The sequence below is a fragment of the Apiospora hydei genome, assembly GCF_038363865.1.
Source record: "Apiospora hydei strain CBS 114990 chromosome Unknown utg000003l_segment0_segment0, whole genome shotgun sequence".
Taxonomy (NCBI): domain Eukaryota; kingdom Fungi; phylum Ascomycota; class Sordariomycetes; order Amphisphaeriales; family Apiosporaceae; genus Apiospora; species Apiospora hydei.
In genome coordinates this window covers 4629-31810 of record NW_027117362.1, presented here as the reverse complement: position 1 = coordinate 31810, position 27182 = coordinate 4629, and the positions used below count along the sequence as shown (strand labels likewise).

Genomic DNA, 27182 nt, shown 5'->3' with positions numbered 1-27182 from the left:
CTGTATCGACTAGTCAAGATGGCCGAAACATCCCGAATGGTAAGTTGCGACGAGGTTCTTGGTCGACTTAGACAGCAGCAGCGCGTCTGATTGGTTGCAGCCACCAGCACCGCGAAGAGCGCCTGATGAGCGCACTCTCGATTGAGACAATCAAAGTGCAGAAATCCTACACTGGTTGTACCCTTTACCCGGAGATCCCCCGCCCGTGTCTGGCAAGCAAGCCAAGCCGCTCGAAGGCCAGCAATGGGCCGCGGCAGAGCTCAGGCAGCGCGAAGAAAGGCGATATTTCGAGGAGCGACGCACTGGACGCGAGCCTTGGGAGATCCCGGCGGACGTCTTCCGAGACATTGCCCTGGATGAGATTGGCCCCAGCATCGGCCGGCCCGGTGGGGATCGTTACGCCCTGATGCGGACGGCCGGGAACGAGAGCAGCCGTTACCCTGCAAACCGGTCCGTCGCCTTCGGCGTGCTCAAAGAGGCCAACGCGGCCGCCGTCGAGAGAGGAAAGACGGTACACCGGGCCGCCACCGCAGGTAGAAAGCGCAAGTCTGGTCCCCACAGCCTCCAGGACGACATCGACAACTACAAGCAGAGCCTTGCGCACATCGATACCACGACCATGCACGTGGACCTCGACTGCGACCAGGTCCGCGACAAGATCAACAAGGTCCTCGAGAGTGGCATCTTCAAGAAGACCGAGTTCTGCGACGCCATCGTGGTCAGCAACGCGGCAGTCAACGCGTTCCTGAAGAAGCAGGGGGCCGGATGACGGCTCCAAGAGCGACACCTTCACCAAGGCTTGGGACTGGTTCAAGCGAGAGATTGCCGGCCTCAGGCTGCCCAACGCGAACAAGCGCCGCCAGACCGAAGCCGCCCGGGCTGCCGCTGCCGCCACAGCTTTACCTGCAAACGCCGGTGCCACTACAGGTCCCAGCACAGCTGCCACAAGGAATGCACCGGTCTCACCGGTCTCAGGCTCGGGCGGTACCAGCAGCAGCATGCATTCGGTTCCGGATATCAGCGGTATCCATTTGCCGGGCGAGGACACGGACGAGGTCCCCGTTTACGACACCTGCGACATGGTGCGCGAGAAGATCGACGCGCACCTGCTCGCCCACAAAGGCCTGACCCAGGCGCAGTTCTGCCGCGACATTTATGCCCACGGACTCAAGCCGCCCACGCGCTGCAAGGGGATCCAGCCCAAGCAGCTGTCCGACTTCCGCCACAAGCAGGGGTCGAACGCGGGCGCCACCAGCAGCGTCTTCTACGCGGCCTACGTGTATTTCGAAAAAATTCGCCTCGCGCAGGGTGCGCCCAAGTCGGCGCACCGCCTTGAGATGGAGAGGCGCTGGGGCTCCGAGGGGTCGACCGGGATCGCGATGACAGGACGTCGTGAGTAGTCCGGACATCATCCCCTTTTTCGGCAAGAGTAAGCAGTGGCTGACGTTGAACTTGCGGATGAAGAGTATGTTGTCACTTTAGAGTGTATCAACAACACCGGAGACGGCGCATGAAGTCGCGCTGCGGCTAGCTCAGCTCGGTCTGGATTGGGCTGCTGTTCGATCGCCTTGTCCCACTCTATTGATGATATCCGCGAATCACATGACCCGACTTCATCAGCTTCTCGTCATTAGCGCATCTCGGCCTAACTTTGCCTCGTGCTTATCATGTTCAGCCTATAGCTAGTTTTTCAGCTAGCAGTCCATTAGAAAAAAGTCGGTCACCGCTCTCCATGAACATGAGCCGTCACTCTTCTTGACGTTTTCAGCGACTTCACCTCACTCATACACACGCTTTGGTTCTCAGAAACGTCTATACCAACCACTATTATACACACATCGGCCATGGCTAACCCACCGACTCTGATCTTGGTGCCAGGCGCCTGGCATAAGCCCGCGTGCTACGATCAGATCATTCACATCCTCCAGGGGACTTACAAGCTCAAGTGCGTCGCCGTCACTCTGCCGTCCGCGTCGAACAACCCGAACGGGACCCTCAAAAACGACATCGACGTGGTTCGCGAGGCCATGACCAAGGAGTTCCGAAAAGGCCGCGACGTCGTGCTCGTCGCCCACTCCTACGGCGGCATGGTGGCCAACAGCGCCATCAAAGGCCTCGCCAAGCCGCGAGGAGGAGGACAACAGCCCGCCACCCAGAGCACCAGCCTTCTGTCGGCCAAGATCAAGGCCCAGACGACGGGCCAGGTCGTGGGCCTCATCCTCATCGCGTCCGGCTTCACCCTCACGGGGCTCGCCTTCATGGACCTCTTCCGCGGCCACCCGCCCCCGTTCTGGCGCATCAACGAGGACACGGGCTACGCCGAACTCACCGCGGACACCCACCAGCTCTTCTACCACGACGTGCCCGCGGAGGAGGCCGAGTACTGGGTCTCACAGCTCACGAGCCAGAGCCTCAAGTCCCTGTTCGAGGGCGGCGAGCACGCCTACGCCGGCTGGCGGGACGTGCCCGTTTGGTACCTGGGCACGTCCGAGGACCAGGGCAACCCCGTCGTGGCGCAGCGCATGCAGATCGGCATGGCGCGGGAGATGGGCGCCGACGTCCAGCACCGCGAGCTCCCGACGAGCCACTCGCCGTTCCTGAGCCAGCCCCAGGAGACGGCCCAGATCGTGCTGGACGCCGTCGAGGCCTTCACGGGGCAGCCAGTGGTGGCGGCCAAGAGTTCCAGCAGCAACAGCAAACGTACCCGGCAAGACGACGCCTTGCTGCCCGTACCCAGGCTCTGGCAGCCCGCCACGTGGTTCAGGTTCGGGCTTCCGATCTTGTTCGGGCACATGTTTGGAAGGGGTATTCTCATATTCGGTTGGTTCAGACAGACTTTGTGGCGGTCAAGGTAGTCGGTATTTTCGTGTAGCTCGGCAAGCCAAGGGCATGGAGAAATACAGAGAGAACGCTACAAACAAGTATATCCTTCCACTGCCACATGTTACCAGATAGGAGACCCTGTTCAACATGCTCTACTCCGGCCTTTCCTGCAATGTCAGAAAACCAGACATGCAGGTAGATTGCACCCAGCAGTTGCCATTGAACCCGCGCATGCCTATTGTGATGCCACGAGTTGAAAGACAGACAAATCAAGCCCATTCGCCCATGTGCATGACCAGCCGGCGTCCGAGACTTGCTCAGGAGCTCGCTCCAGCCAGTGCTTTGAAACCCAGGGTCTCGGTCATTTGGCAGGGCCCGGAGCGCACAACCTGGTGGTCCGGGATCGATCCGTTTTGAGTCGGGATGACGAGCGCAGTGGTTTCGGTATTTCCGGGGTATGTCGTGTAGCGCCATTCGCCAAGCCCGGCCGTATCGGCTGCGAAGATCAAGCCAAACTGGCGTCCCTGGATGTATACACCGTCCGAGTCGTCGCCGGGGATGGTTATACGGGTCAGGCCCGCCGTTATCATGACCCATCTGTCAGGCTGAGGTCAGCGATTATTTTTAGACGTTGGCGTGGTGCTGTGGCTCACTGGTTTAACGGCGCATTGTGCAGGCCGCCGTCAAAATTGGGAGGAATAATCGAGAAATCAACGTTGTCTGCGGCTCCGAGTTTCGCGATAGCACTACCGCTGATGTCGACCGTTTTGGGCGCAATGAAAGGCGCGTCTAGCTGCCAGCACTCCAGTGCGGACTTCCCATTGGTGGCTGTGACGGCCGTGATATTGAGCTGGACCGCACTTGCACATGTGGCAGCCAGCAGGCATGTTGCGCCGAGAAAGAAGGCTGAATCATTCCGGAAATCCATGTCGAGGAGGGAATATATGCAGTTCGGAGAGATTATATCAGAAACTGGAAAGCATGAATAACGAAATTCCAAGTTGGAACAGAGGCCGGAAGGATTTCCAGACCTGGCGGATGATGTTCGAGCCCCGCTTGGTGTTGGTGCTGCCGAATGCTCCTGTGCCGCAATGGTAATGACAATGTAACACGCGTCCATGCAATGACATGATCTGGATCTGTCCACATGAAGGCCAGAGTGAGTGCGGGATCGACAACCCCATTTTTTCCAGCGCTAATACCAGGCCCGGTTGGATCTATGGATTATTTTTGTCCTTGACCTCACCCGCATGCCTCGGGTGGCCTTGTGGCACAGTCTAGTCACACATGGCATAAATATCCAAATGGGACAACCAACGGCACACAGCCGGCTTAATAAGATGTGTGTGGTTACACGAGTCCTACGCCGCGCCGCAACTCCTTATGTCCAACACCTGCCCGCATGCGAGTGCCGCACGCCTTGCTATTCGGACATATATGCCCATGGCTCTCCTTTTCCTCTCAAGTGGCATAGGCCAAATGTGGATTTCAGTCATTGTTCATGACACCTTGTACGTTACGAGCACAGCAGGCTCATGACCGTCCCCTCCTCCCATGGCTGCAGAGCATTTCGTTTCGGGTGCCGCTGAGCGAGCCCCCACGTCGCCGGCCGCCATCATCGGCGTTTCGACCACGTTCGCAGTACTCATCACCAGCGTCTTACTGGCTCGGATATACACACGGCTCCGTGTCCATCATCGGTTATGGTGGGATGACTGTACAGAGACTCTGCACCGAACCCAACCGGCAAATCAGATGCTAATGCGTTGCAGGGACCATGGTGGTGGGCACCGCAGGGACTCTGGGGATGTGCGCTTTGAACCTCGTCCTGATGCGGCACGGTGGCGGTCTTGCTATCGACGATGTCCCCGAATCCGAGCTCCGGATATACACGAAGGTAGGGATTTCGAGATGGACATTCAAACCTGCTCGCGAGACTTTTGCTGACACGATCTAGGTTTTCAACATCAACCAGATGGTCGCACGCGTCTCTATTCTTTTCGTGAAGCTCTCTATCTTGTTGCTCTATATCCGCATCTTCTTCCCCGTCGGGGTGGATCGAAAAGGAACCTTCTGGTGGCTGATCCAAGGTGTCATCTGGATGAATGTCATCTACACCGTTTCCCTCGTTCTCGCTCTCGCCCTGCAATGTGTCCCCTACGGACTCCCTTGGGGCAGTTCCTGCACGAACCAGTGGTTGGTCATTATATTTGCCTCGATTGTCAACATCATCAGCGACTTCGCCATCCTGTTCATCCCCGTGGCGTCGGTTTGGAAATTGCAGATGAGCAGGGAGCAAGAAGTGGGCCGTGGTTTCCTTGTTCGCCTTCGGGACCATAGCTCCGCTGGCGAGTATTGCCAGGCTCATCTATCAGATTGTTACGGTGGATAGCAAGGACAAGACAGTCGTCTACCTGGTGGCCGGTATCCTCGCTACCGCCGAGCAAGTGGTTGGCATCATCGTCGGCAGCCTGCCAGCCACGAGCTCCTGGGCCGTCCGGCGGCTAGGGAGGCTGAAAGCTGGAAGGAATGCTCTGCGCGCCGCATCGCAGAGATTACGGCGGGATTGGGGGACCTCGTCGGGCTCGAGAGATCTGAAACAACAGCACCGGCATGCTGGCGGAAGAGACCCGTATGAGGTGACCAACGCTACCGTTTGGACAAGCCAGGAGTTGCTCTGCTCCTCTCTAGAGAGCGAGAGAACAAACGAGTCTATCGTTATGAAACCTTTGCCCACTGCTATTTCAAAAACAGTCTGACGGTCTGCGGTTTGATGCTGGCGAAGACACAGATGGTTTCCATTGTGGGCTCCAAGGACTAAGAAATATACATTTGGTACCAAGATCCATCTCCACAACCGTCATATCTATAACTTCCAGGTGTCCAAGCCAATAGTCGTCACAAGTTGGCCCGCGGCTTGCTCGCCTTGAACAGCAAGGTCATGCCCACCAACCACGTCTGCACATCCTCAAACGCGTCCCCCAGGGCTTTCTCGATATCCTCCCGGTTGTCGTCGAGGTTATGGAACACGCCCACCCGGTTCATGTGCCGGACCGCCAGCCGGCTAAGCCACCAACGCGCCGCGTACTGCTCCCCCAGCACCGTGCAGCCCACGAGCACCCCGCCGTCGGGATCAAGGACCCGGCCCAGGGTCCGGAACGACTGCACCTTGTGCGCCGCGCCGCCGGGGACGCAGTGCAAGAGGTTGAACATCGAGATGGAGCGGAACTTGGCGTCCTGCAGCGCCGCGGGCAACGGCGCCGTGACGTCGGCCTCGACGCGTTCTATGTCGATGGGTCGACGACGACGACCTCCTACTCTAGACAGGATGGCGCGTTCGGTGGTGCGCAGGCAGTTGGGGTTGAAGTCCAGGAGCGCAAGCCGCTGATTCTGTTCCTCGTCTTGCTTCGAGCCACCACTGCTCTCTAGGCAAGCTGCCGGGAAGTAACCGGTCGCGACGCCGCAGTCCAGGTGGTTGGCCGAGAAGTTCTCCTTGAAGAAGGGCAGCAGCACGGACTTGGTCGGGCACCGCCACAGGTACTTCATGTTGAACCCGAGAACGAGCCAGTCGTAGATGTAGTACAGCAGCCTCTCCGTGTAAATCTCCCTGGAGATCGGACCCTTTTCTGACGAAGACATGGCGGCTGGCTTTGAAGTTCTGTCTTCTGATGAGCAAGAAAGTAGAAGTCGTGTCGCCCCTCCCGACCAGAGGATCTCAGAATAGATTAGCAACGGGCGGGCACAGCTAAATCAAGTGCTACCAGCGGGCCGGGTAGAATGGTATGCAGATAACGAATGCATGGCACCATTGCAATCAACGGACTGTTTACGTAATAGCATGTGAGCAGGCCAGGGGTCCCCCTGACACCTTCCGGGGAACGATCCCGGGATGCACGATGCAGAGAACATGCGGGACAGTTCACCCATCTTGCGGACGGTACGACTAAACAAACCAAGCCCAATGGGTGTACTAGAATCACACCACTTATTTTTGTGCTATCGAGAAACATGGGAATCATCAGAATTGGCTAATCGGTGGAATACACTTTGACCCCTTTGTTCATTCGACTGCGAGCTCATCACCATTGGAATTTATTTCATTTGTTCACATGCATCATGCAGGGCGGACCCGGTTCTCCAAATGGATACGTGGGAATTCCAATGGCAGGCCAGTGTAGTAGTTCCGGCGTCCCGGGCGAACAATCGTATGTGCCAGGATGCAGGCCATTATCAAAAGGGCAAATCCTCCACGGCATGATTGCATAACCTGAGACAAAGACGGCCTGCAGCTGCGACCGTTTGATGATAACGCGAGTCCTTGCCTCGATACTACGGCGTTCCCCTTATTATGAAGGTAATATAGTTCTCTTGGCTCTCAGTGGTGTCGCAATGCAGCGCGGAGGCGGAGTTTGGTGTTGGCTAAGGTGGCTATCATTCCATTATGCTTCAGCTATTTACTCTGTAGTCAAATGCGACACCCAGCCAAATCAGCTGTCCTTCTGCTACTAACCACGTGGCTTCTGGGCGTATACCGTGAGGCTTTTGTACCTATCAGCAAGCGTTTCTTGATACGGAAAGGGGATAGAAAAGCGAATGTACAGTGTATAAAAGCTGTGTATGTTGGGTTCCTGTAGGTCGGTCCGGACCTGACTAATAAGCGCGTCTGACTCCTGGGCCGTCCAGCCGAGCACGTGGACAAACAGGTCCCGAGATAGAATCTCGATCACCGACAAGTAGTTCGTGGCGGTCATACTGCCTATCCTCTGCAACGACTTGCTGTTGGGCCAGGCATTGAGCGGGACGGCGTATTTCCTACGTGAACTCGTCGGAACCCGGCCTTCTTCAACATGCCTTTGTAGCGGTACGGAAACGTGGCCGGTCTCCCTAATTTGCTCAAAGCTGCTGACGTGTTAGTGATTTGTGTTCAAGACGTGGCCAGTGCTGACAAGCTTGCCTCGCCGGTAGGCCCTGTCCCATCTCTCAAAGGCGCTGCCCTCGACCGAATGATTCGGGCACTGGAGCACCTGCACCCACTCGGTGAACTCCGCCCAGCCCCCGGGCGCCAGGTGCTCGTAGAGCGAGTCGATCGCGCTCAGCGGCGGGAGCTCTCCCAGCATCCGCAGGTGGACGAAATCAAATTGGAGCTGAAACTTCCACGCATCCGTGATGTTCATTACCTGGAATTGACAGTTGGGGACTTCCGACTGGGGAGGAATAGGTTCTAGGTCGACGCCCAGTACCTTGGAACTTGGATGTTGTTTTGCTGGCCACGAGTCAGTTCAGTTGGCTGTTCTTTCCCATTGGTATTCACAAGACTTGCCGAACTCCTACACGACGCTCTGGTCAGCACACGACGCCATACGTCAACAACAGAGTGATACAGACCAGAGCCCATATCCCAGGCGACGCACCCAGGTCCAAGACCACTGTTGGATCTCGAACGGGTGCAAGGTGAAGCTTTCCTTGGAAGATCTCTAGAAACAGTTTATGCTGAAGCTCTGGGCAGTCGTCAGCAGCGTGACCAAGTTTGTAGGGAGGTTTCGTCCCATACCGTTTCGTTCACGCTCTACCTATAGCACATACAAATGTCAGTGACGGAGGGCATAGGCTAGAGTGCCTTACCGCATACTTGGTCGTTGGGTAGGATTTGGTAGCCTATGGGGAAAAGTCAGCATGTCGCCTTTCGACGAGGGTTTTGCATCGACATCGACTTGCGAGTGTTAAACGTCCTGCCAAGCCTGGTGGCTACTGCCCTGAAAAAGATGGCAGCCTTGGAAGGCCCCTTGGGTCTTTTGCTGCTGCGCTATTAGTACACTACATTGGACCTGAGTAGCCCCTTCAGTAAGTGGTGTTGGTACCGTTTCACCGGACTGCCCGGCGCGACGTCCGGCGGGGTATCTGAATCGTCAGTGTCCACCGACGGCCAGAAGCTCTCGGCTCCGGTGATGACGGCCCCGTCCGCAGCGTCAGCGTCAGCACCAGCATGAGCCTGGTCATTATTAGCCGCGGTTACACAAGAGGACCGGCCCCGTCTGCTCGGTTGGCGCGGTTGTACTCACGGAGGAGGCTACATGGGCTGGGTGGCCTTGGTGGTCCGCCAATGGAGTAGTCGCGAGCGACCCGCTGGACTCGCTCTCCGGGGGCGGGGGCAGCTCCTTAGTAAACAGTGGATCGGTCGAGGTGGAGGCGTTGCTGGAGCTGCCCATTGTGGTCTCTTTGGCGTCCGGGTATTTAGACTCGGTATGTTCGGTTCAGGCCGCGATCTGTGGCTACTTAGCGTGCGAGATGAGATGCAAGAGGCAACCCAATACCTTTCGGCTTATGTCTCCATTGCTGGAAAAGGTCTGCTAGAAATCGACTGCAATATGTATGGCCTTTCCAACTCCCATGGCCGGTCAACCGAGAGTCGCACGTTGGAAGGAAAGCAAAAGAAACAACGCAACGCGTCATCTTTGCCTGCTCCCAACTGGCCGGGTTCAACCCAGTCCCGCGGTTGCCAAGAGGTCGGTTAGAAGCAACAGCCCCTGTCCGTAATTTGAACAAAGGCCAATCCCCAGGCCCTGTCCCTCTCGTCCCGCCCCACCCACACAGCAGCTCGCAGCCGGGTGTCCCGTCATTTGGCTGTCGCCTGTCACCTGCAGATGTCAAAGGAATCCGGAGTAGCATTGGTATGCATCGTGGCCAGTCCAGTCACACAACGCCGAGAAGCGCTCGGACGGCCTGCTGGTCCCCTATTTTCTTCAACAGACGTCCGTCGATAGTGCTGACCACCACTAGCCTAGTGTTGCGGCGCAGTTCAATGCGCCGCTTCCATATAGTCGACCATTGCTTCTTGGGCCAATATTCGTGTTTTGGCCACGCCAACGGTGCCGTGCGCCGGCGCCGTCGGTGACACCAGGACACGGCCCGAGACGCAGGCAAAGTCGGCTGTTGATCATATCTACAGTGGGACATGGATCCTCGCATGGCCTGACTTGTATGCACAGGCGGAATGACATATGCAGAGCAACGCAAGGGGAAACTCGCTTCCTCAGGGGTTATCTACATGCACATCCCCCTTGCTGATTCGAGCTACTCGGGACGTCCTATTCGGTCGTGCATATCTGAAAGCGGTGAGTGCAATTTCGCGATTCTCGGAGCAGACGTGCAGCCGACGGAAGAAAGATGACGGTTCTGGAACCAAACCCTTGATAGGTGTGGGAGCAATGGGTCTCATCCGGGTGTCATCCGGGCTTACCCGATGTCTCGGCCAGACCTACTGAGATAACGATGCTGCGGGAACTAGGCGGCGGGCAGGTCTGTGGCAAAGTGCATGCTTCTATATATGGCCCATGTCAGCTCGTGCTCGGATGTGGCTACGTACGTAGTTTGTTAGTGGAATACCATATGCCCCCGTCGCGTACTTTCTGACCAGTCATCGTGTATACGTCACCACCCAGCAGCACAAGACATGGATGAGCCCATAGCAGTCATTGGCCTCGATGCCGTCTTTCCTGGCGATGCTGATACCGCAGATGGGTTCTATAACTTTATTCTTCAAGGCAGATCTGCACGTACGTCTGTGCCGTCAGATCGGTACCACGCCGAGGCTTATTGGCACCCCGACATTGAGAGGGCCGGAGCAGTAAGTGGCCATAGCCACGAGAGCTAGTGGATTCCATGCTGGGCGACGAAGACTGATGATGAATCACATCAATGCACAGGCTCGAAACAGCACCGGCCACTATCTGAAGCAGAATGTCGCTGCCTTTGACGCCCCTTTCTTCTCCATCACCGCCGAAGAGGCGGGAGCAATGGACCCGCAGCAGAGAGGCGTTTTGGAGGGGACCTATCGCGCCCTGGAGAATGGTAGGGATGCACAACCATACTCCCCGAAGCCGAACGTGTGCTGACTCATGACTACGCCGCCGCCTTCATAGCCGGCATCCCCATCAGCGCAGCCAAGGGCACCCAGACCGGCGTCTACGTAGGATGCTTCAGCCACGACTACCAGGGCATGCTCCAGCGCGACATCGACTCCCGGCCCAAGTACTCGGGCCTCGGGACGAGCGCCAGCATCCTGAGCAACCGAGTCTCCTGGTTCTACGACCTGCGCGGGCCCAGCGTCACCATCGACACGGCCTGCTCGAGCAGTCTCGTCGCGGCGCACCAGGCCTGCCTGGACCTGCAGGTCAAGGAGACATCCATGGCCATCGCGGCAGGGTGCAACCTGATCCTGTCGCCCGACTCGACCCTCGAGCTCGACGCGCTCGGCGTCCTCAGTCCGGACGGTACGTCCTACAGCTTCGATTCCCGGGCCAACGGGTACGGACGCGGCGAAGGCTTCGGCACCATCGTCCTCAAGCGGGTGTCGGACGCCATCCGGGACGGCAACGCGATCCGGGCCGTGATCCGCGGCTCTGCGGTCAACCAGGACGGACGGTCTCCGGGGGATTTCCCAGCCGACCAAGGCCGCCCAGGCCGCGCTGATGAAGCATGTCTACTCCAAAGCTGGCCTGGATCCATCACTGACACGATTCTTTGAAGCGGTAATTCTTGTTTGATCTCAACCCTCCTTTATTTGATGCTGATAGCTTTCTTACAGCATGGTACGGGCACCATGATTGGGGACCCCATTGAGGTCAGTCATGAATTCCCCCTTTCTACGTGTTTTGACATGCCATACTGACTGATGGCAGGCTAGTGCCATTGCCGAGATGTTCTCGACACACCGATCCAAAGAGCAACCACTCTACGTCGGAGCTTTGAAAAGCAACATTGGCCATCTGGAAGGCGCCGCCGGAATCGCCTCGGTCATAAAGGGGGTACTCACACTTGAGAAAGGTATGAAGAAATCAGTCACCATCCTCTGCGGAACATCTAGTCTAACACTGGTTAGGTGTAATTCCCCCCAACGTCAACTTTGAACATCGAAACCCAGCGATCCTGGAAGAATGGAACCTTGAATTCCCGACTACACCATGTCCTTGGCCGGAGACAGCAGGCGGACTGCGGCGGATGTCCATCAACTCCTTTGGCTTCGGTGGCACCAACGCCCACATGGTCCTGGACGATGCCGCACACTATCTCCGAAGCCATCGACACGCAAGATCGGACGGGTGCAGCTCCGAGTCATCCAGTCAGCTTGGTAGCTTCAAAGACTCCGGCGTCGCTTCCGAAGTCGACTCCGGGTCAGAGCCACACACCCAACCAAGTCCAGCATCGACGGAAGTTTGCAAGCAGCGGAGCGGGCCGCGGTGAACCTCAGAGACGAGCCCTGCCACCAATATAAGACTGAGCACAGGACCCCGGCTGCGAGCCCTGCTAAACAAGCCATTTCTCAAACAGTCGCCAGTCTCCCGCAGGCGTCCTCATGCATATTTGTCTTGTCAGCGCAGGACCAGACTGGAACCACACGTATGCGAGACCTCTATCGGGCCTATGCAGTCTCCAAAAGGGAACTCGGTTTATCCGAGGAGCAAGAATCGTCTCTTCTTCGGGATCTGAGTTACACGCTCTCATCACATAGGACCCACCACGACTGGCGGTCGTTCAGTATCGCACAGTCAATGAGAGATCTATGCCAATCGTCTGATGAGAGTGTCATCTCCGGAACCTCGCGTATCCATTCCGACCCACAGCTCGCACTGGTATTCACAGGGCAGGGAGCTCAGTGGCCCGCCATGGGTAGGGGGCTGTTCGAATATCCGGTCTTCAAGAATAGCATGCTAGAGGCGGATCACTATCTTTCGACACTTGGGTGCCCGTGGTCTTTGATCGGTACGTACGCGGCGATGGACAGCGTCTCATGGCATACCATCACATATCGCGCCAGGTTGTACTAACAGAATAATCTAGATGAATTACTGAATACTGCTGAGTTGTCACATATTGATGATCCCATTTACTGCCAGCCAATATGTACCGCTCTGCAGGTAGCCCTTGTGGACCTGTTGGAGTCCTGGGGCGTTGTTCTCTGCGCAGTCATTGGGCATTCATCCGGTGAGATTGCGGCGGCGTACGCGGCAGGCCGCCTGTCCAAGCACGCCGCATGGAAGATCTCCTACTTTCGTGGATACCTCTCTGGGCAACTATGCAGCTCGGAGTCGCAGCTGAAAACGACCATGGCCGCCGTGGGGCTGGACATGAGTCAATGTGCTCGGTACATCGACAAAGTACAAGCTCGGGAGCTGACCCCTGGCGGCGGCCTCGAGGTTGCATGCATGAACAGCCCTCAAAGCCACACCATCAGCGGGACCATCGCAGAGATTGACTCGCTGGTGGCAATGCTGCAAGATGAAGGCATCTTCGCACGGAAGCTCAATGTGTCGATTGGCTACCACTCGCGTTTCATGGTCCCCGTCGCGGACGAGTATGCAACACTTATTGGAGACATTGAGGGTAGACAGACACCCGTGGCCGTTCTGCCTCAGTTCTTCTCTTCAACTTACGGTAGCTCCGACTTTGATCTCTCGGAACTCCAACAGGCTTCATACTGGGTGAAGAACCTTGTTTCACCAGTCCGGTTCAACGAGGCCGCCGCAATGATGCTAAAGGAAAATGCCACTGAGATGTCTTCATGTGGCAGCACAGGCTCCATAACAGACCTGCTTGAGATTGGCCCCCACGGCGCACTGCGGGGGCCCCTGAATAGTATCATGAAGCATCAAGCCAGCGAGAAACCCGCGACCTATCAGTCAATTTTGACGCGCAACAAATCGGCTCGAGAAACAGCCCTCGAATCTATAGCAATCCTTTTCTCTCGCGGACACGAAATTGATTTGACAACTGCCAGCCAGTGCGGTCCTGAACGTCAGTCCGCCAACATGCTCACCGACCTCCCGCCCTACCCCTTTAACCACACCAAGCAGTACTGGTCCGAGTCGCGGCTCGGGAGGAACTTTCGCTGCCCCTCCGCAGGCCGTCATGAGCTGCTTGGTCGGCCCCTGATCGACGACATGGGCCCCCAAGCTCCCAAGGTGTGGCGCAACTGGATCCGGATTTCCGAGAGCCCCTGGCTGCTCGACCACAAGGTCGACGGGGAAGTCTTGTACCCGGCGGCGGGCATGGTGGCCATGGCCATCGAGGCCAGTCGTCAAGTGAGCGGCAGTGATGACAGGTCTGCCCTAAAGGCACTCCGCATGAAAGATGTCTCGTTTCATCTCGCGTGCCGGATCCCGGACGACTCCAAGAGCGGTGTGGAGGCCTACTTCTCTCTGGCACCTCCCCGAAGCAGCCGTCTAGCTAACAGGTCGGGTTGGCGCGAGTTCCAGTTCCTCTCCAGGGAAGAAGACAGTTCCGAATGGAGAGAACATTGTCGTGGCTTCGTGCAACTCGAATACGATTCTGCCCCCACTGCTGTCGACAACGGGCTGGATGCACAGCTATTTCAGGAGGCTATCCGCCACGAAGTCAACGAAACCCGACAACTGTGTGTGCAGAAGCACACGGGTCGTGAGGTCTATAATGCACTGAGTCTTTCAGGCCTCGAGTACGGAGCAGCGTTCAAGGCCATCAGGCAAGCATCCACTGCTAGGCCTGGAGGTCAGACACGTGTGCATGCACTGGTAGACAATGCGGTTTCGAAGCTGCTCCCGTCTATGCCACACCAGTATGTTCAGCCACACATGATACACCCGGCAACGCTTGATGGGGTAATCCAGGCCAGCCTTGTGCCCCTAGTGCTGGGCCCAAGTGCGGTCAAACGGCCTTTGGTTCCTACACTCCTGGACGAGTTGTGGATAGCGACATCTCATCACCACGACTCGTATTCCGTCTCGGGCACAACCACAATGAATGATGGTCAAGAAGCAATTCTGGATATCAGCGCCCTAGATGACCAGTCCGGCGAGCCCATGATCAAAGCCGTTCTACGCGCAACCCCTTTGCCAAGCCAGAATCCCATATCGGACCGCGGCCACCAGAAGCCACTCGCCTTCAAGGTTGAATGGAAGGCGGACCCAACTTTCATGGGCGAGAAGGAGACAACGATGTTTTTTGATTCGCCTGACCTGGCCACGGCGGAAGAAAGCCCAGCGACTCAGAAGTCCGCCGCAAACATCACGAATGACCTGGAACTCCTCTGCAGGCTCTACCTGCGGGAGCTGCTATTCTCCACGGAGCAATGCTCATCTGCAAGCACCGCCCCCCATATGCAGCAATACCTGAGCTGGGCCGGGGACGAAACATCCTTACTTGAGGATGGTGCCATAAACGTCAATGCGAGAATCCAAGACTTGGAGAGCAGGTTTGGCTCTCTAGAAGCCCCGAAGCCAAGCTGGTCATGGCCGTGGGCCGCTCCCTTCGCGACATCGTCTCCGGTCGGAAAGACGCCCTGGAAGTGGTCTTCCAAGACAAGCTCGCGGACGATGCTTACCGGCACGGCTTCGGCGCCGACCAGATCTACGCCAGACTTTGTGGATACCTGGACATACTGGCCCACAAGGAACCCGGCCTGCGCATCGCCGAGGTGGGCGCGGGCACGGGCGGAACAACGGCGCCGGTCCTCGAGTCGCTTTCCAAAGGGATCAGTGGCTGTTGCTTCAGCCACTACGACTTCACCGACATATCGCCTTCGTTCTTCGAACAGGCCAAGGAGAAGTTTGCGGGATATCCAGCGCATGACCGTATCGGCTATCGAGTTTTGGACATCGAGAAAAGCTGTGTCGATCAGGGATTCGAACTCGGCTCGTATGATGTCGTCATCGCGGCGAATGTGCTTCATGCCACCCGCTCCATCCAGGCAACACTGGGTCACGTCTTGCCACTTCTCAAACCGGGCGGCAAGCTCCTTCTGTACGAGGTATCTGACCCCACAGCGCTGGGGCCCTGCTTTTGCTTCGGGATATTCCCCGGCTGGTGGCTTTCGCACGAGCCGGAACGGTCCACGTCGCCCCTTTTGAGCGTTGACAGCTGGAAATCGCACCTAAAGTTGGCCGGGTTCTCAGACCAAGTCGACAGCTTCACTTGGAGACAGTGCTCCTTCATCGTCGCCACGAAGCCGGAGCTCCCAGTGCTGCGCGACTCAACGCCCATCCATATCGTCATCAACGGCAGTTCGGAGGTGCAACAATCTGTCGCTGAGCATTTGCCTGGTTGCCTGGGCTTGGAGTTACCTGTCCCTATCCTGGATATCTCGGAAGTGCGAAGGCGGGATGTATCGTTGGGTACATGCATCCTTCCCATCGAGCTGGAGCAACCAGTCTTGCGAAGCATGACACAAGAGCAGCTCGACAGGATCAAATACGTCTTGAGCCACAGCAGCGAGGTGGTGTGGCTTTCCAAACAAGACACCCTCGACCCGGACAAAGCGCTGATCCATGGATTCGCGAGAGTTGCCAGATCTGAGTGTCCCAACCTCAAATTCACGACCGTGTCATTTGATGGTAGCATGGATTTGGAAGGAGTTGCCCGGACGACCGCCGAGATCATGTCGAGTGCCCGAGGCGGCGAGAACAGCTTTCAGGTTACCGAGGACAACACCGTGATGATCCCCAGGATAACCGAAGCCCATGACGTGGATGCTTACCTCAAAGCCCGCGTGGCGAAGACGGACCAGCATAACACCGTCACGGAACCCCTGGGCATGCACAAGAAACGCCCCTTGGCCTTGACCATTGGCACACTAGGTTTATTGGAAACGCTCCGCTTCGAGGACGACCCCCTGGCCGGCGTTCCCCTGGAGCCCAACGAGGTTGAGTTCGAAGCCATGGCGTGCGGCATGAACTTCAAGGACCTGGCGCTGGCCCTGGGCAAAGTCCACGGCGACCCCTTCTCGGGACTCGAGGCCGCCGGCATCGTCACTCGCGCCGGTCCGTCCTCGTTGTTCCGCGCGGGCGACAAGGTCTTCGGCCTGGCGTACGCGGGCGGCGCCATCGGGGGCGGCTTCAAAACGCATGTCCGGGGTCGCGATGGGTTCCTCGCCCGGCTCCCAGAGGACGACGAAATGAGCTGGGCCCAGGCGGCTGGCATTCCGCTCGTGTACGCTACTGTGTACGGCTGCCTTTGCGAACGGGACCCCATACGCGAGGGAGACAGTATCCTCATACACGTTGCCGCCGGCGGCGTGGGTCAAGCAGCGATTCAGATTGCCCAGAGTTTCGGGGCGGAGATCTTTGCGACCGTGGGCAGTGTGGAGAAACGCGATTTCCTAGTAAGTTCAGTCACAACATGATAACATGTCGAGAACTGGTGATGATTGAGCGAGATACTGACTGCATGTTGCCAGGAATTGACATATGGCCTCGCTCGCGATCACATATTCTCAAGTCGCGATCTTACGTTCAAATCTCAAGTCCTCCGCAAGACAGGCGGTCGTGGCGTCGACATCGTGCTCAACTCTCTAGCCGGGGAGGCGTTGAAGGCGTCGTGGGACTGCGTCGCTCCCTTCGGCAGGTTCATCGAGCTGGGGATAGGCGACATCGCCGCTAACTCCCAGATCGGCATGGCGAACCTCTCGCGGCATACGCGGTTCGAGTCCTTCGACCTAGCCTACCTCGCCAAGCAAACGGACCCGGCCATTCAACAGCGGACGCAGCGCATATTCCAAGGCGCGATGCACCTCGTCCTTACCAGATTACAGGACGTCAGGGGCAAGATGCCGGTCACCGTATTCCCCATGTCTGATGTGCTAGGGGCATTTAGGCATATGCAGGCCGCGAAGCACATCGGCAAGCTTGTGCTCGAGCCCCGAGACGACCAAGTGGTGCCAGTCCTGCCACCCAAGGTGTCGACACCTACCTGGAAGCTCGATGCTGGTGCATCATATGTCATCTCCGGTGGGCTAGGCGGGGTAGGCAAAGCGATCGCTGAGTGGATGGTATCCCGGGGGGCTAGGTATCTGATATTGCTTTCGCGATCTGGTGCCGAGGGCCATCCGGAGAGCCAGAGTTTCGTCCAAAGCCTCGAGGCCCAGGGCGTGACTGTCGCAGCACCCCCGTGCGATGTATCGTGCCATGAAACACTCAAGAGTGTCATTCGTGAGTTTTTTGGACGTAAGGGGAATACCGCCCATCAAAGGCTGCGTGCAGGGGTCCATGGTGTTGAAGGTAAGCCAATCCGAGTAACCTCACACACATGCTGATAGTGATACGAAACACCATTTCTAGGACAACCTGTTTCTGGACATGTCGCTTGAGGAGTGGCAGGCTGCGATCAGGCCGAAGGTGGACGGCTCCTGGAATCTTCACCACATCTTGGGTCCCCTAGATTTCTTTGTCCTCCTTTCGTCCGCCACAGGCATCATCGGACACCAAGAACAGTCCAACTACGCAGCAGGCAACACCTTTCAAGACGCTCTGGCACGCTACCGCGTCTCCCAAGGCTCTCATGCAGTCTCACTTGATCTCCCAGCGGTCGCGGATGTTGGATTCGTTGCCGAGCGACCCGAGATTCTCGGATCTCTCAGAAGCCAAGGGCTGGATATTCTCCCTCTTGCCGAACTTCTGGCAGTCCTGGACCACTACTGCGATCCGTCACAGAGAGGCCTACAGGCTGCGGACTGTAACGTGGCGCTCAGGCTGGCGCTCCCTCAGGAGTTGGAGGCAGAGGGCATTGCGACACCCCGATGCCACAAAGATCCTCTGTTCAGTCATTTAACCCAGCTAGAAAGCACTGTCATCACGACCAAGACGCAGCAAGTCAAGCAGGAGTCGAGGCATTGCGTATTACTGGCCTCAGCAGCATCGGCAAAAGAGGCGCACAAGATTGCACTCGACGCGGTCCTTCTCAAGCTCGCGCGTATCTTGAGCGTGGAGCCGGAAGCGCTCGACCCGTCCAAGCCGCTGCATGCCCTGGGCATCGATTCGCTCGTCTCCGTCGAACTCCGGTCGTGGCTCGCCAAGGAACTGGGGGTTCAGTTGACGGTGCTGGAGATGACCAGCAAGTCCAGTGTGAGGCACCTGGCGGAGACGGCGGTGGCGCGGAGTCAGTACACACCAAATTTTCAGGGAGAATGAGTGCCTTATAACTATATTGTGATCAACTCTAGTAGAGTTGATTTGAATTTAGGTGGGAAGTGGCACAGGCTATAACGATGACAGGGGGTAGGGTTGATTTAAATTACAGGGGTAGAGTTTACCGGCTTTTTTAGCTTTAATACCCTCGAAACTCGAGTACTTTAAAAATAATAATATATATATACGTCGGCGTTATATTTAAACCGGTTAAAGCACGGCGCGGTGGTAAAAAGTGTAACGGCTAAGCATAATACTTAGGCCTTACACCGGATAACGATAGACTAACGCTTACCCTAGACCGCACGAGCCCTATTAAGAGACCTTACATAGGCGCGAGCTTCGTCTATACCGTAGATAGCTTTTCCTTTCCCTCTCTATCTCTATTATTCTCGTTAATAAATATATTTACTTATCGCTGCGGCTATATCTTAGTTTACGCTAATACTCGCTATAATATAATAATAAAGATCCTTAGAATTAAAGCTGCCTTATTTCTTAAGTTTATTTACTCTTTATCCCTTTTAAATACGTTATTATTTTACGTTTTCTTTCTTTCCCGCTTATATATAAATATAGCGATAAGTATCCCCCTCCCGGAGAACGACAGTCTTTCCGATAACCGCACGATCTATACCGCACTAGCGGCTACTCCCCTCTAAAGTTCCCTCCAGCGCTCGAGTTAAGACCAGGGTACCGCATCGGGACGATCCAGAGCTGGAGCCCATAGTTCCAACCTTGCCCTTCTTCCCGCCCGTTATTCCGCCCGCCGTTCTCCGAGAACGAGCGCCCGTTGGGCGTGGGGTTAAGCCCGCGCACGGGCCGGTTCCCGTACGACGAGTTTCTATACGACGAGCGCGCGGATTAATTACGCGTACGCGCGTTTTTATTTAAGGTAATTTAAAATAAAATTAAGGTTATTAGCGTTATATCGTATAACGTAAAGGATTTCGCGTAAATAACGCGTATAATATAACGTAATTTATAAGCGAAATAATTATATAAGCGAATTAACCACTTTCGTTAAATTTCGTACGAAAACTTTTATAACTTAATTTTTTCACTACTTATTATAATTAACACTTAAAAAAAGAGTAAATAATTCTAGCGCTTTAAGCGTTTAAAAAATAATTTAAAATTAAGTTTTCGACGCGTAGCCCAAATATACGAAATCTTTTATATAACTCTTCGCAATCGATAGCTCGGTATTTCTACGAAACGCGAAATATCCGCCAATTTTTAAAAATTAATAGATTCCGAAAAAAATATAATCGTACGATATATAATCGACTTAAATTCGCGGTTATTCCTTCCCCGGATAAGTAATATAAAAGATATAGCGAATCGATTATTTCGTTAACGCGACGCGGGACGCATCGGCGTTAACTGGGCCTCTAATTTCGTACGACGGTAACCGGACCTCCGGACGCGTTTTAATCGAAAAATCGATTGATGATGATGATGATGATGAGAGTCAATTTATCGTCTGATCCGAGGCCTGGGCCTCATGCGGACGTTGGGGCTATGCTAGCTGCTATAGTACACTGATACGGCGCTCCAGTGGGCCTGTCTCGGCCCCCGCCGCGGTATCCGTCCTCCTAAGCTCTAGCACCCTTCTGCCGGCTCCCACCGCCCTGAAATTGCCGCACAGGCCCTGCGCGCGCCGCCGCGTTCCCCCATTAAACCTGCTATCTATTAACTACGTCGCTACCTAGACTTATGGACACGCTGTGGCAAGCGCAAATAATAAAAGGAAAAAGGGAGGGAGGGAAAGTAAGGTGAGGGCCGCGATGGCGGTGCAGGGTAACTGCGGAGGCAGCTCCGGGGTAAGTGGTGGCCGGTGGCCGGTGTGGTGATGCTTTCGCTCTTGGTGACAGGTCGTGTTGGGTGCCTTTCCAGGGCCACTGTTGTTTGGTGACAGCGACTGGAGCTGGCTGGGTGGGTGGTGTCCCGGCACCAGACGCACTGAAAGAGGTGCGTGGGTGCCGGAAACGGTGCTGTGGCACCGAGGGTGGCTCTAATGATGCGTTAATATGTAAAAATCCACCGGTGCGTTGCCGGTGGTAGCTGGATGGCGCTCCCTGCCCGCCATTCCCCCCCGTTCTCCGAGAACGAGCGCCCGTCGGGCGTGGGGTGAGGCCCGCGCACGGGCCGGTTCCCGTACGACGAGTTCCCGTACGACGAGCGCGCGGATTGGCTGCGCGCGCGCGCGCCCCACTTAGGGTAATTTAGGGTAGAGTTGGGGTTATCGGCGTTACGCCGTACGACGCAGGGGATTTCGCGCGAACGACGCGTACGATGTATACGAAACACTCGATTTTTTTTTTTTTAATAATATAATAAACCCTGAATAAACTCGATCGTATAAAACACGGATGAACGCGGAAAACGATCTGGCCGACGTCGTCGTTATCGACGCGCGTCGCCGTGTCGTGCTTTGCCTGCTCTGCCGGGCGGGCGTCGGCGCGGCGGCGTCGCACTTTCGCAACCGGCACCGGTTCACGGGCGAACGGCTCCAACGGGTGCTGGCGCGATGCCGGTCGGTCGAAGGCGGCGCGCGCGACCCCGCGACGGTCGAGCTGCCGGCGGACGGGCGCGCGGCGGTCGAGGGGCTCGCGCGGCTCGAAGGGTACGCGTGCGCCTCGGCCGGGTGCGCGTACCGGACGGTGAATTATAACAACATGACGCACCACGCGCGGACGGCGCCGCAGCACGCGAGGGCCGGACGGGCGGGCCGCGGGTGGACGCGCGTGACGCTGCAGTCGTACTCGCCGGGGCGGCACGCGCGGTACTGGATCGTGGCGGGCGAGGGCGAGGGCGAGGGCGGCGACAGCGGCGGAGAGCGGGACGACGGCTGGGAGCCGATGCTCGCGGCGTACGGCACGCAGTTGACGGCCGAGGACGAGGCGCGGCGGCGCGTGGCCGACGGGCCGGCGGGGATCGACGGCGACTCGGTCTGGGTGCGCGAGATGGGCTGGGCGCGGCACTTGGAAGGGAAGGATCTGGTGGCGCTGTACGAGGCGAGCGCGGCCCCCGTCACGCGGGCGGCGCGGGCGAAGCTGCGCGACCCGGACGCGCGGGCGGCGCAGGCGCGGCTGGCGCGGCTCGCGGGGGCGTTCGACGGGGAAGTGGCGCGGTCGCTCGAGCGGCTCGCGTGGGTGCCGCACGAGGCGCGGCGCTGGCTCGCGAGCACCGATCCGGGCCGGCCGGCGGCGCGGCCGTTCGGGGCGAAAGAGCACCCCGACACGATGGAGACGTACCGGGGGTACTGGCGGCGCTATCTCTGCTACTGCGTGCGGGCGTACGAGCTGGGGCGCGACGAGGCCGGGGCGCAACGGGGGATCCGGTTCGCGGACCGGCAGTGGGACGCGCTGGCCGACGTGGTCGCGGCGCTCGACGAGGGGGAGGAGGCGGCCGAGGCGGCGGAAGAGGAGGGCGAGGAGCCAGATGCCCGCGGGCTACTCGGCCGCGCCGTCTTCCAGTTCTGCGTGTACTCGCTCCAGCAGAAGCTCGGGGGCCGCGTCTTCGAGAGCCCGCTTCTGCACTTCGCCGCCGTGCTCGGGATCGACGTTACGCGGCGCGCGTGGCGGCAGGCGAAGCATTACACCCCGCGGCTCGCGGGGCTGCTCTGGTGCGCGCGGGCGCTGCTGCTCGAGGCGGCGTTCGAGGGCCAGCCCGAGGACCCGGAGGCCGTCGATGCCGACGCGGTCGAGGAATTCAAACGGGAGCATCGAGCGTGGCTCGCCGACGGGACGAACACGCCGGTCAGCACCATCGTCCGCTGGATGACGTACGGGAAGGGCACCGCCGAAACGAGGGCGGCGCGGCGCGGGTGCTGTGGGAGGCCGAGGGGCAGTCGCTTCGCTACTTCGGGCAGCGCGTCCGGGTGGACGACGTGCGGATGGCCGCGCGCGCCGTCGTCGACGAGGCCGAGGCGCTGCTGGACGGGCTCTGCTTCGGCGGCTGGGGCGCGCTCGCGGGGTCGCTCGACCTCGCGCGCATCGTCGACACGGTCATGTTCGAGGGCGCCGGCCGGTCGTTCGCGACGCACGAGGCCAACGGCTGGCTGCGGCCGGGGCACGCGCGGCTGGCCGGGCTCGCGCGCGCGACGCTGTGGGACGGGCGGCGGGGGCGGTGGCGGAACGAGCCCGTGCGGCGCTGGCTCGACCGGCTGCAGGACTTCCGGCGCGCCCATCTGGTCAACACGCACGTCTGGGGCGGGCAGCCGGGCCGCGGGCCGGAGGTGATGACGCTGCGGCACTGCGATACGCAGCAGCTGCTCCGGAACGTGTTCGTTTTCGACGGCGACGTGATGCTCGTCACCGACCGCGACAAAAGCAAAGCGATCCGCGGTATCGGCCGGAAGGTGGCGCGTTTTCTGCCGGCGCGGGTCGGAAAGATGATGGTCGCGTACGTCGTCTGGCTGCTCCCGTTCGAGCGGCTGCTGCAGGCGCAGGCCGGCATACCGGGGGGCGGCGCCGTCGCTCGACGACTGGCTGTGGAAGGACGGACGAAAAAGGGCCCGTGGGAGACGGCCGAGCTTACGAAACAGCTCGTGCGCGTAACCGGCCGGTACGTCGGGGTCGAGCTCACGGTGTCCAGCTACCGGCACGTGGCGATCGAGCTGGGCCGCACGATCCGCGGGCTCGTGATCCGGCAGGTCGAGGTAGAACTCGCGGGGGAGGCCGACAGCGACGACGAGGCCGGGGGCGGGCTCGTCCGGGACGCGGCGACGGGGGAGGCGCGGCGAGGGGCCCGGATCGAGTCGATGTGGGACTTGCAAGCGACGCACAGCACCGCGACCGCGCGCCAGCATTACGCCGTCGACGTTCGGTTCCCGGGCCAACTCCAGCCGCAGATGGTGGCCAACTACCGCGAGATCAGCCGGCTTTGGCACCGCTATCTCGACGGAGGCGGCGAGGGCGAAAGGACGGACAGCAGCGGCGACCACAGCCGAAAACGCAACCACCCCGACGGCGGCGAGGACGAGGGTCGAAAGGCGGAGCAGACGGCGAAGCGACACCAGCAGGCCCCGGCCGACGACGCGGCCGCGCGGCAACAACAAAAAGCCGACGGCGCGCTCGAGACGCTGCTCGGAAAAGGGGCGCGTTGGCGGTCGGCGGAGCAGGAAGACGGCGCCCGTCGGGTGCTGGCGCTACGCGGCAACGCCGTGCTTATCGTCGTGCTCCCGACGGGGGCGGAAAGAGCGTGTTGTTTCAATTGCCGGCGCTGCCCGACATGCACGCCGGCGTGAGTATCGTCGTCGTCCCGTTCACCGCGCTAATCGACGATCTCGTGCGACGCGCGAGGGACGCCGGGCTGGATTGTTTACACTGGCAGCCGGCCGAGGTCGAGGGGCGCGAAGAACAAGCCCGGGTCGCGCGGCTCGTCGTCGTGAGCGCGGACGTCGCGATCGGCGGCGAGTTTCTCGCGTACGCCGACAGTTTACGCGCGAGGCGGCTGCTCCGGCGCATCTTTATCGACGAGTGCCATACCGTGCTGATGGACGCCGCGTACCGGCCGCGGCTCGAAGAGCTCCGGGAGCTGCACCGGTTCGACTGCCCCGTGGTGCTGCTTACGGCGACGCTGCCGGTGCGGCTCGAGCGCGCGTTCCGGCAGGTGATGCTGGCCGAGGACGCCGAGATCGTACGGGCGTCGACGATCAAGCGGAATATCCGATACCGCGTAACGACGGTAGCGCCGGGGCCGACGGCGGTAGACGACGAGGTGATCCGTACGGTAATCCGGCTGCAACGCGGCTGGCGGAAGGACGAAAAGGGGGTCGTGTACTGCCGGTCGAAACAGGCGTGCGAGGGGCTGGCGGACAAGATCGGCTGCGCGTTTTATCACAGCGACGTCGACGAGGCGACGCGGAGGGGCGGCTCGAGGCGTGGGTGAGCGGTAAAGCCGGCAGCAGCTGGATTGCGGCGACGACGGGGCTGGGGACCGGAGTCGACATTCAAGGGATCGTGGCGGTGGTGCACGCGGGGCTGCCGTACGGGCTGGTGGACTTCGCGCAGCAGACGGGCCGGGGCGGGCGGCGGGAAGGCGAGACGGTCGATTCGGTGGTCGTGTGGGACGGACGGCCGGCGTGGCAGGATCCGCAGAGGAGCGACGTCGAGCAGCTGAACCGGCAGGCGATGGCGTGGTTCGTGCAGAGCGTCGACTGCCGGCGGGTCGTGTTCGGGACGTTTCTGGACGGGCAAGGCGGGGGACTGCGCAGGGGTTCAAGGCGAGCCGTGTGACCGGTGTGCTGGCGAGGGTCAAGGTCCGGGCGAGGGTCAGGGCGAGGGTCAGAGTAGGGGCGAGGGCGAGGGCGAGGGCGAGGGCCGGCTCCAGCAATGGTACCGGAAAAAGCACGAAACCGACCGGGTACTACAACGTTGGCTGGACGAGGTACGGGAAGGGAAGTGCCCCGTCTGCTTCGTCAAGTGGTTACAACGGGGCCGGCCGGAAGCGTTACAAAGGAAGGTTTCGCACGCATTTCGGGTATGCCACACGATCCGGGCGGCCGAGTATCGTACGTGGCGAGAAAGGCTGCGATTTAGCGAGTATAGCTGCTGTTACCGGTGTGGGCTGCCGCAGGGGTGGTGTACGGGGGCGGAAGGCGAGGGGGTGGCCGGGGGCGAGTGTGATTGGATCGATACGGTACTCCCGGTAGCGATGCTGGCCGGGACGAGCCAGTCGCTACAGAGGCTGTTACGAGAAGCGTTCGATATAGACGCGAGCGACGAATCGTATACCGGGTGGCTTTGCCGAACGCGGCGGGTTGACGGGGCGGTTGTTACAAACGCTTTCGCGGCGTGGCGAGCGATTATATTATCGAGTTTTTAATCTTTATTTTTTTAGTTTTATTACTTTTATAGCGTTTATTAAAATAACGCTAACCGTTTTAATCTGTATAGTCTTCGTCGTAGTGGTCGTGGTTATCGTGGTCCTGCATCTTGCCGCGCTTTATCGAACGCACCAGGCCTCGTCGTCGCCGCGGCCTCGTAGACCTCGCTGCCGCCGGTTTTATCTCCGCTACAAGGTAGCTCCAATATTTCGTGGTGGTCCTGGTCGTGGTGGTCCTGGTCGTGGCGGTCCTGGTCGTGGCGGTCCTGGTCGTGGCGGTCCTGGTCGTAGTGGTCCTGGTCGTGGTGGTCGTGGTGGTCCTGGTCGTGGTGGTCCTGGTCGTGGTGGTCCTGGTCGTGTTTTAATAATACAAGGACCTTGTGAACTCGTTGTCGCGAGCGAAATCTACGGCTTTCATGTCGTTGATGTTGGCTTTTGTATGTTAGTCGATTTGACGACGACCAGGTATTTAATAATCTTATAGTGTTTTATTAGAAAAGTGAATATAAACAATTTTATTTCTTATCCTGGTCGTGGTGGTTTTGGTCGTGGTGGTCCTGGTCGTGGTGGTCCTGGTTGTGTTTTAATAATACAAGGACTTTGTGAACTCGTTGTCGCGAGCGAAATCTACGGCTTTTATGTCGTTGATGTTGGCTTTTTGTATATTGGTCGATTTGACGACGACCAGGTATTTAATAATCTTATAGTGTTTTATTAGAGAAGTGAACATAAACAATTTTATTTCTTATCCTGGTCGTAGTAGTCTTGGTCGTAGTGGTCTTGGTCGTGGTGGTCCTAGTTGTGGTGGTTTTAGTTATAATGGTCTCGGTGGTGTTTATTTAAAGCGGCTAGTATATTTATTTTACGAATTTAGGCTACGATTAAACGGACTATGTGGCTTTTTAAGGTATCTCGTTAAATATACTATATTTAATCGAGATATCTTTAAAAGCTTACGCAGCTGGCCCGTCGGAGATAGGATATTTTATAGGGTGGTGTCGCCCTGAAGCTTGCGTAGCTGGCCCGTTAGAGACAGGATATTTTATATAGTGGTGTCGTTGGTTAAAAATTATGTATTTTACAGGGTGGTGTCGCCCGCAGGCTTGCGGAGCTGGCCCGTCGGAGACAATATTTTTTACAGGGTGGTGGGACCCGTCGGTTTGCGGAGCTGGCCCGTCGGAGACAGGATATTTTATATAGTAGTGTCGTTTATTGAAAATAATATATTTTATAGGGTAGTGTCGCCCGCGGGTTATTATATCGCAAATCAGGTAAACGAGGGTAATGGTACGGGTTAAAAAATGAAGATATTTATTATGAAATAAAATAAAAAAGAATAAATATATAAACTAAAAAATAAAAGATATATAATAAAAAGAAATATTAATAAAACAAATAAAAAAAAGTAAAAATAAAAATAAAAAAGAAGTAAAACAGTAAAATATAATAATAATTATAATAACGCGAAATAAAATAAAAATAAAATAAATATAAAAAATAAAAGTAAAAAAGTAATAAAATACGGATAAAAGATTCCGGAAATAATTATATAAGTTAATAATAAAATATATAATATAGGAAAATAATAAATAA

At 57.5% G+C, this 27182-nt stretch overlaps 7 protein-coding genes across 7 annotated transcripts; 4 read left to right on the top strand and 3 right to left on the bottom strand.

Moving 5' to 3' along the window:
- Positions 1–18: 18 nt before the first annotated feature.
- PG997_001785 (uncharacterized protein) lies at positions 19–1400 on the top strand (the record flags this gene model as incomplete). The annotated part of the gene is given in 3 exon segments (XM_066806100.1): positions 19–39; positions 218–741; positions 758–1400. 3 exon segments carry the CDS (start codon positions 19–21, stop codon positions 1398–1400), a joined length of 1188 nt encoding a protein of 395 aa, XP_066673396.1.
- A 444-nt stretch (positions 1401–1844) lies between these two features.
- On the top strand, positions 1845–2855 carry PG997_001784 (uncharacterized protein; the record flags this gene model as incomplete). Its single annotated transcript, XM_066806099.1, has 1 exon — positions 1845–2855. The coding sequence occupies one exon, from the start codon at positions 1845–1847 to the stop codon at positions 2853–2855; it is 1011 nt and encodes a 336-aa protein (XP_066673395.1).
- Positions 2856–3140: 285 nt separating this feature from the next.
- PG997_001783 (uncharacterized protein) lies at positions 3141–3751 on the bottom strand (the record flags this gene model as incomplete). The annotated part of the gene is made up of 2 exons (XM_066806098.1): positions 3141–3420; positions 3477–3751. The coding sequence occupies 2 exons, from the start codon at positions 3749–3751 to the stop codon at positions 3141–3143; spliced, it is 555 nt and encodes a 184-aa protein (XP_066673394.1).
- A 626-nt stretch (positions 3752–4377) lies between these two features.
- PG997_001782 (uncharacterized protein) lies at positions 4378–5582 on the top strand (the record flags this gene model as incomplete). The annotated part of the gene is made up of 4 exons (XM_066806097.1): positions 4378–4540; positions 4596–4720; positions 4781–5092; positions 5127–5582. 4 exons carry the CDS (start codon positions 4378–4380, stop codon positions 5580–5582), a joined length of 1056 nt encoding a protein of 351 aa, XP_066673393.1.
- Positions 5583–5721: 139 nt separating this feature from the next.
- On the bottom strand, positions 5722–6462 carry PG997_001781 (methyltransferase; the record flags this gene model as incomplete). The annotated part of the gene is made up of 1 exon (XM_066806096.1): positions 5722–6462. The coding sequence occupies one exon, from the start codon at positions 6460–6462 to the stop codon at positions 5722–5724; it is 741 nt and encodes a 246-aa protein (XP_066673392.1).
- An 866-nt stretch (positions 6463–7328) lies between these two features.
- PG997_001780 (uncharacterized protein) lies at positions 7329–9029 on the bottom strand (the record flags this gene model as incomplete). The annotated part of the gene is made up of 5 exons (XM_066806095.1): positions 7329–7715; positions 7770–8063; positions 8205–8297; positions 8690–8812; positions 8883–9029. 5 exons carry the CDS (start codon positions 9027–9029, stop codon positions 7329–7331), a joined length of 1044 nt encoding a protein of 347 aa, XP_066673391.1.
- Positions 9030–10273: 1244 nt separating this feature from the next.
- PG997_001779 (polyketide synthase) lies at positions 10274–18758 on the top strand (the record flags this gene model as incomplete). The annotated part of the gene is made up of 12 exons (XM_066806094.1): positions 10274–10447; positions 10527–10671; positions 10743–11300; positions 11397–11443; positions 11502–11646; positions 11702–11993; positions 12107–12582; positions 12661–15017; positions 15080–16954; positions 17030–17780; positions 17821–17849; positions 17910–18758. The coding sequence occupies 12 exons, from the start codon at positions 10274–10276 to the stop codon at positions 18756–18758; spliced, it is 7698 nt and encodes a 2565-aa protein (XP_066673390.1).
- Positions 18759–27182: the final 8424 nt, after the last annotated feature.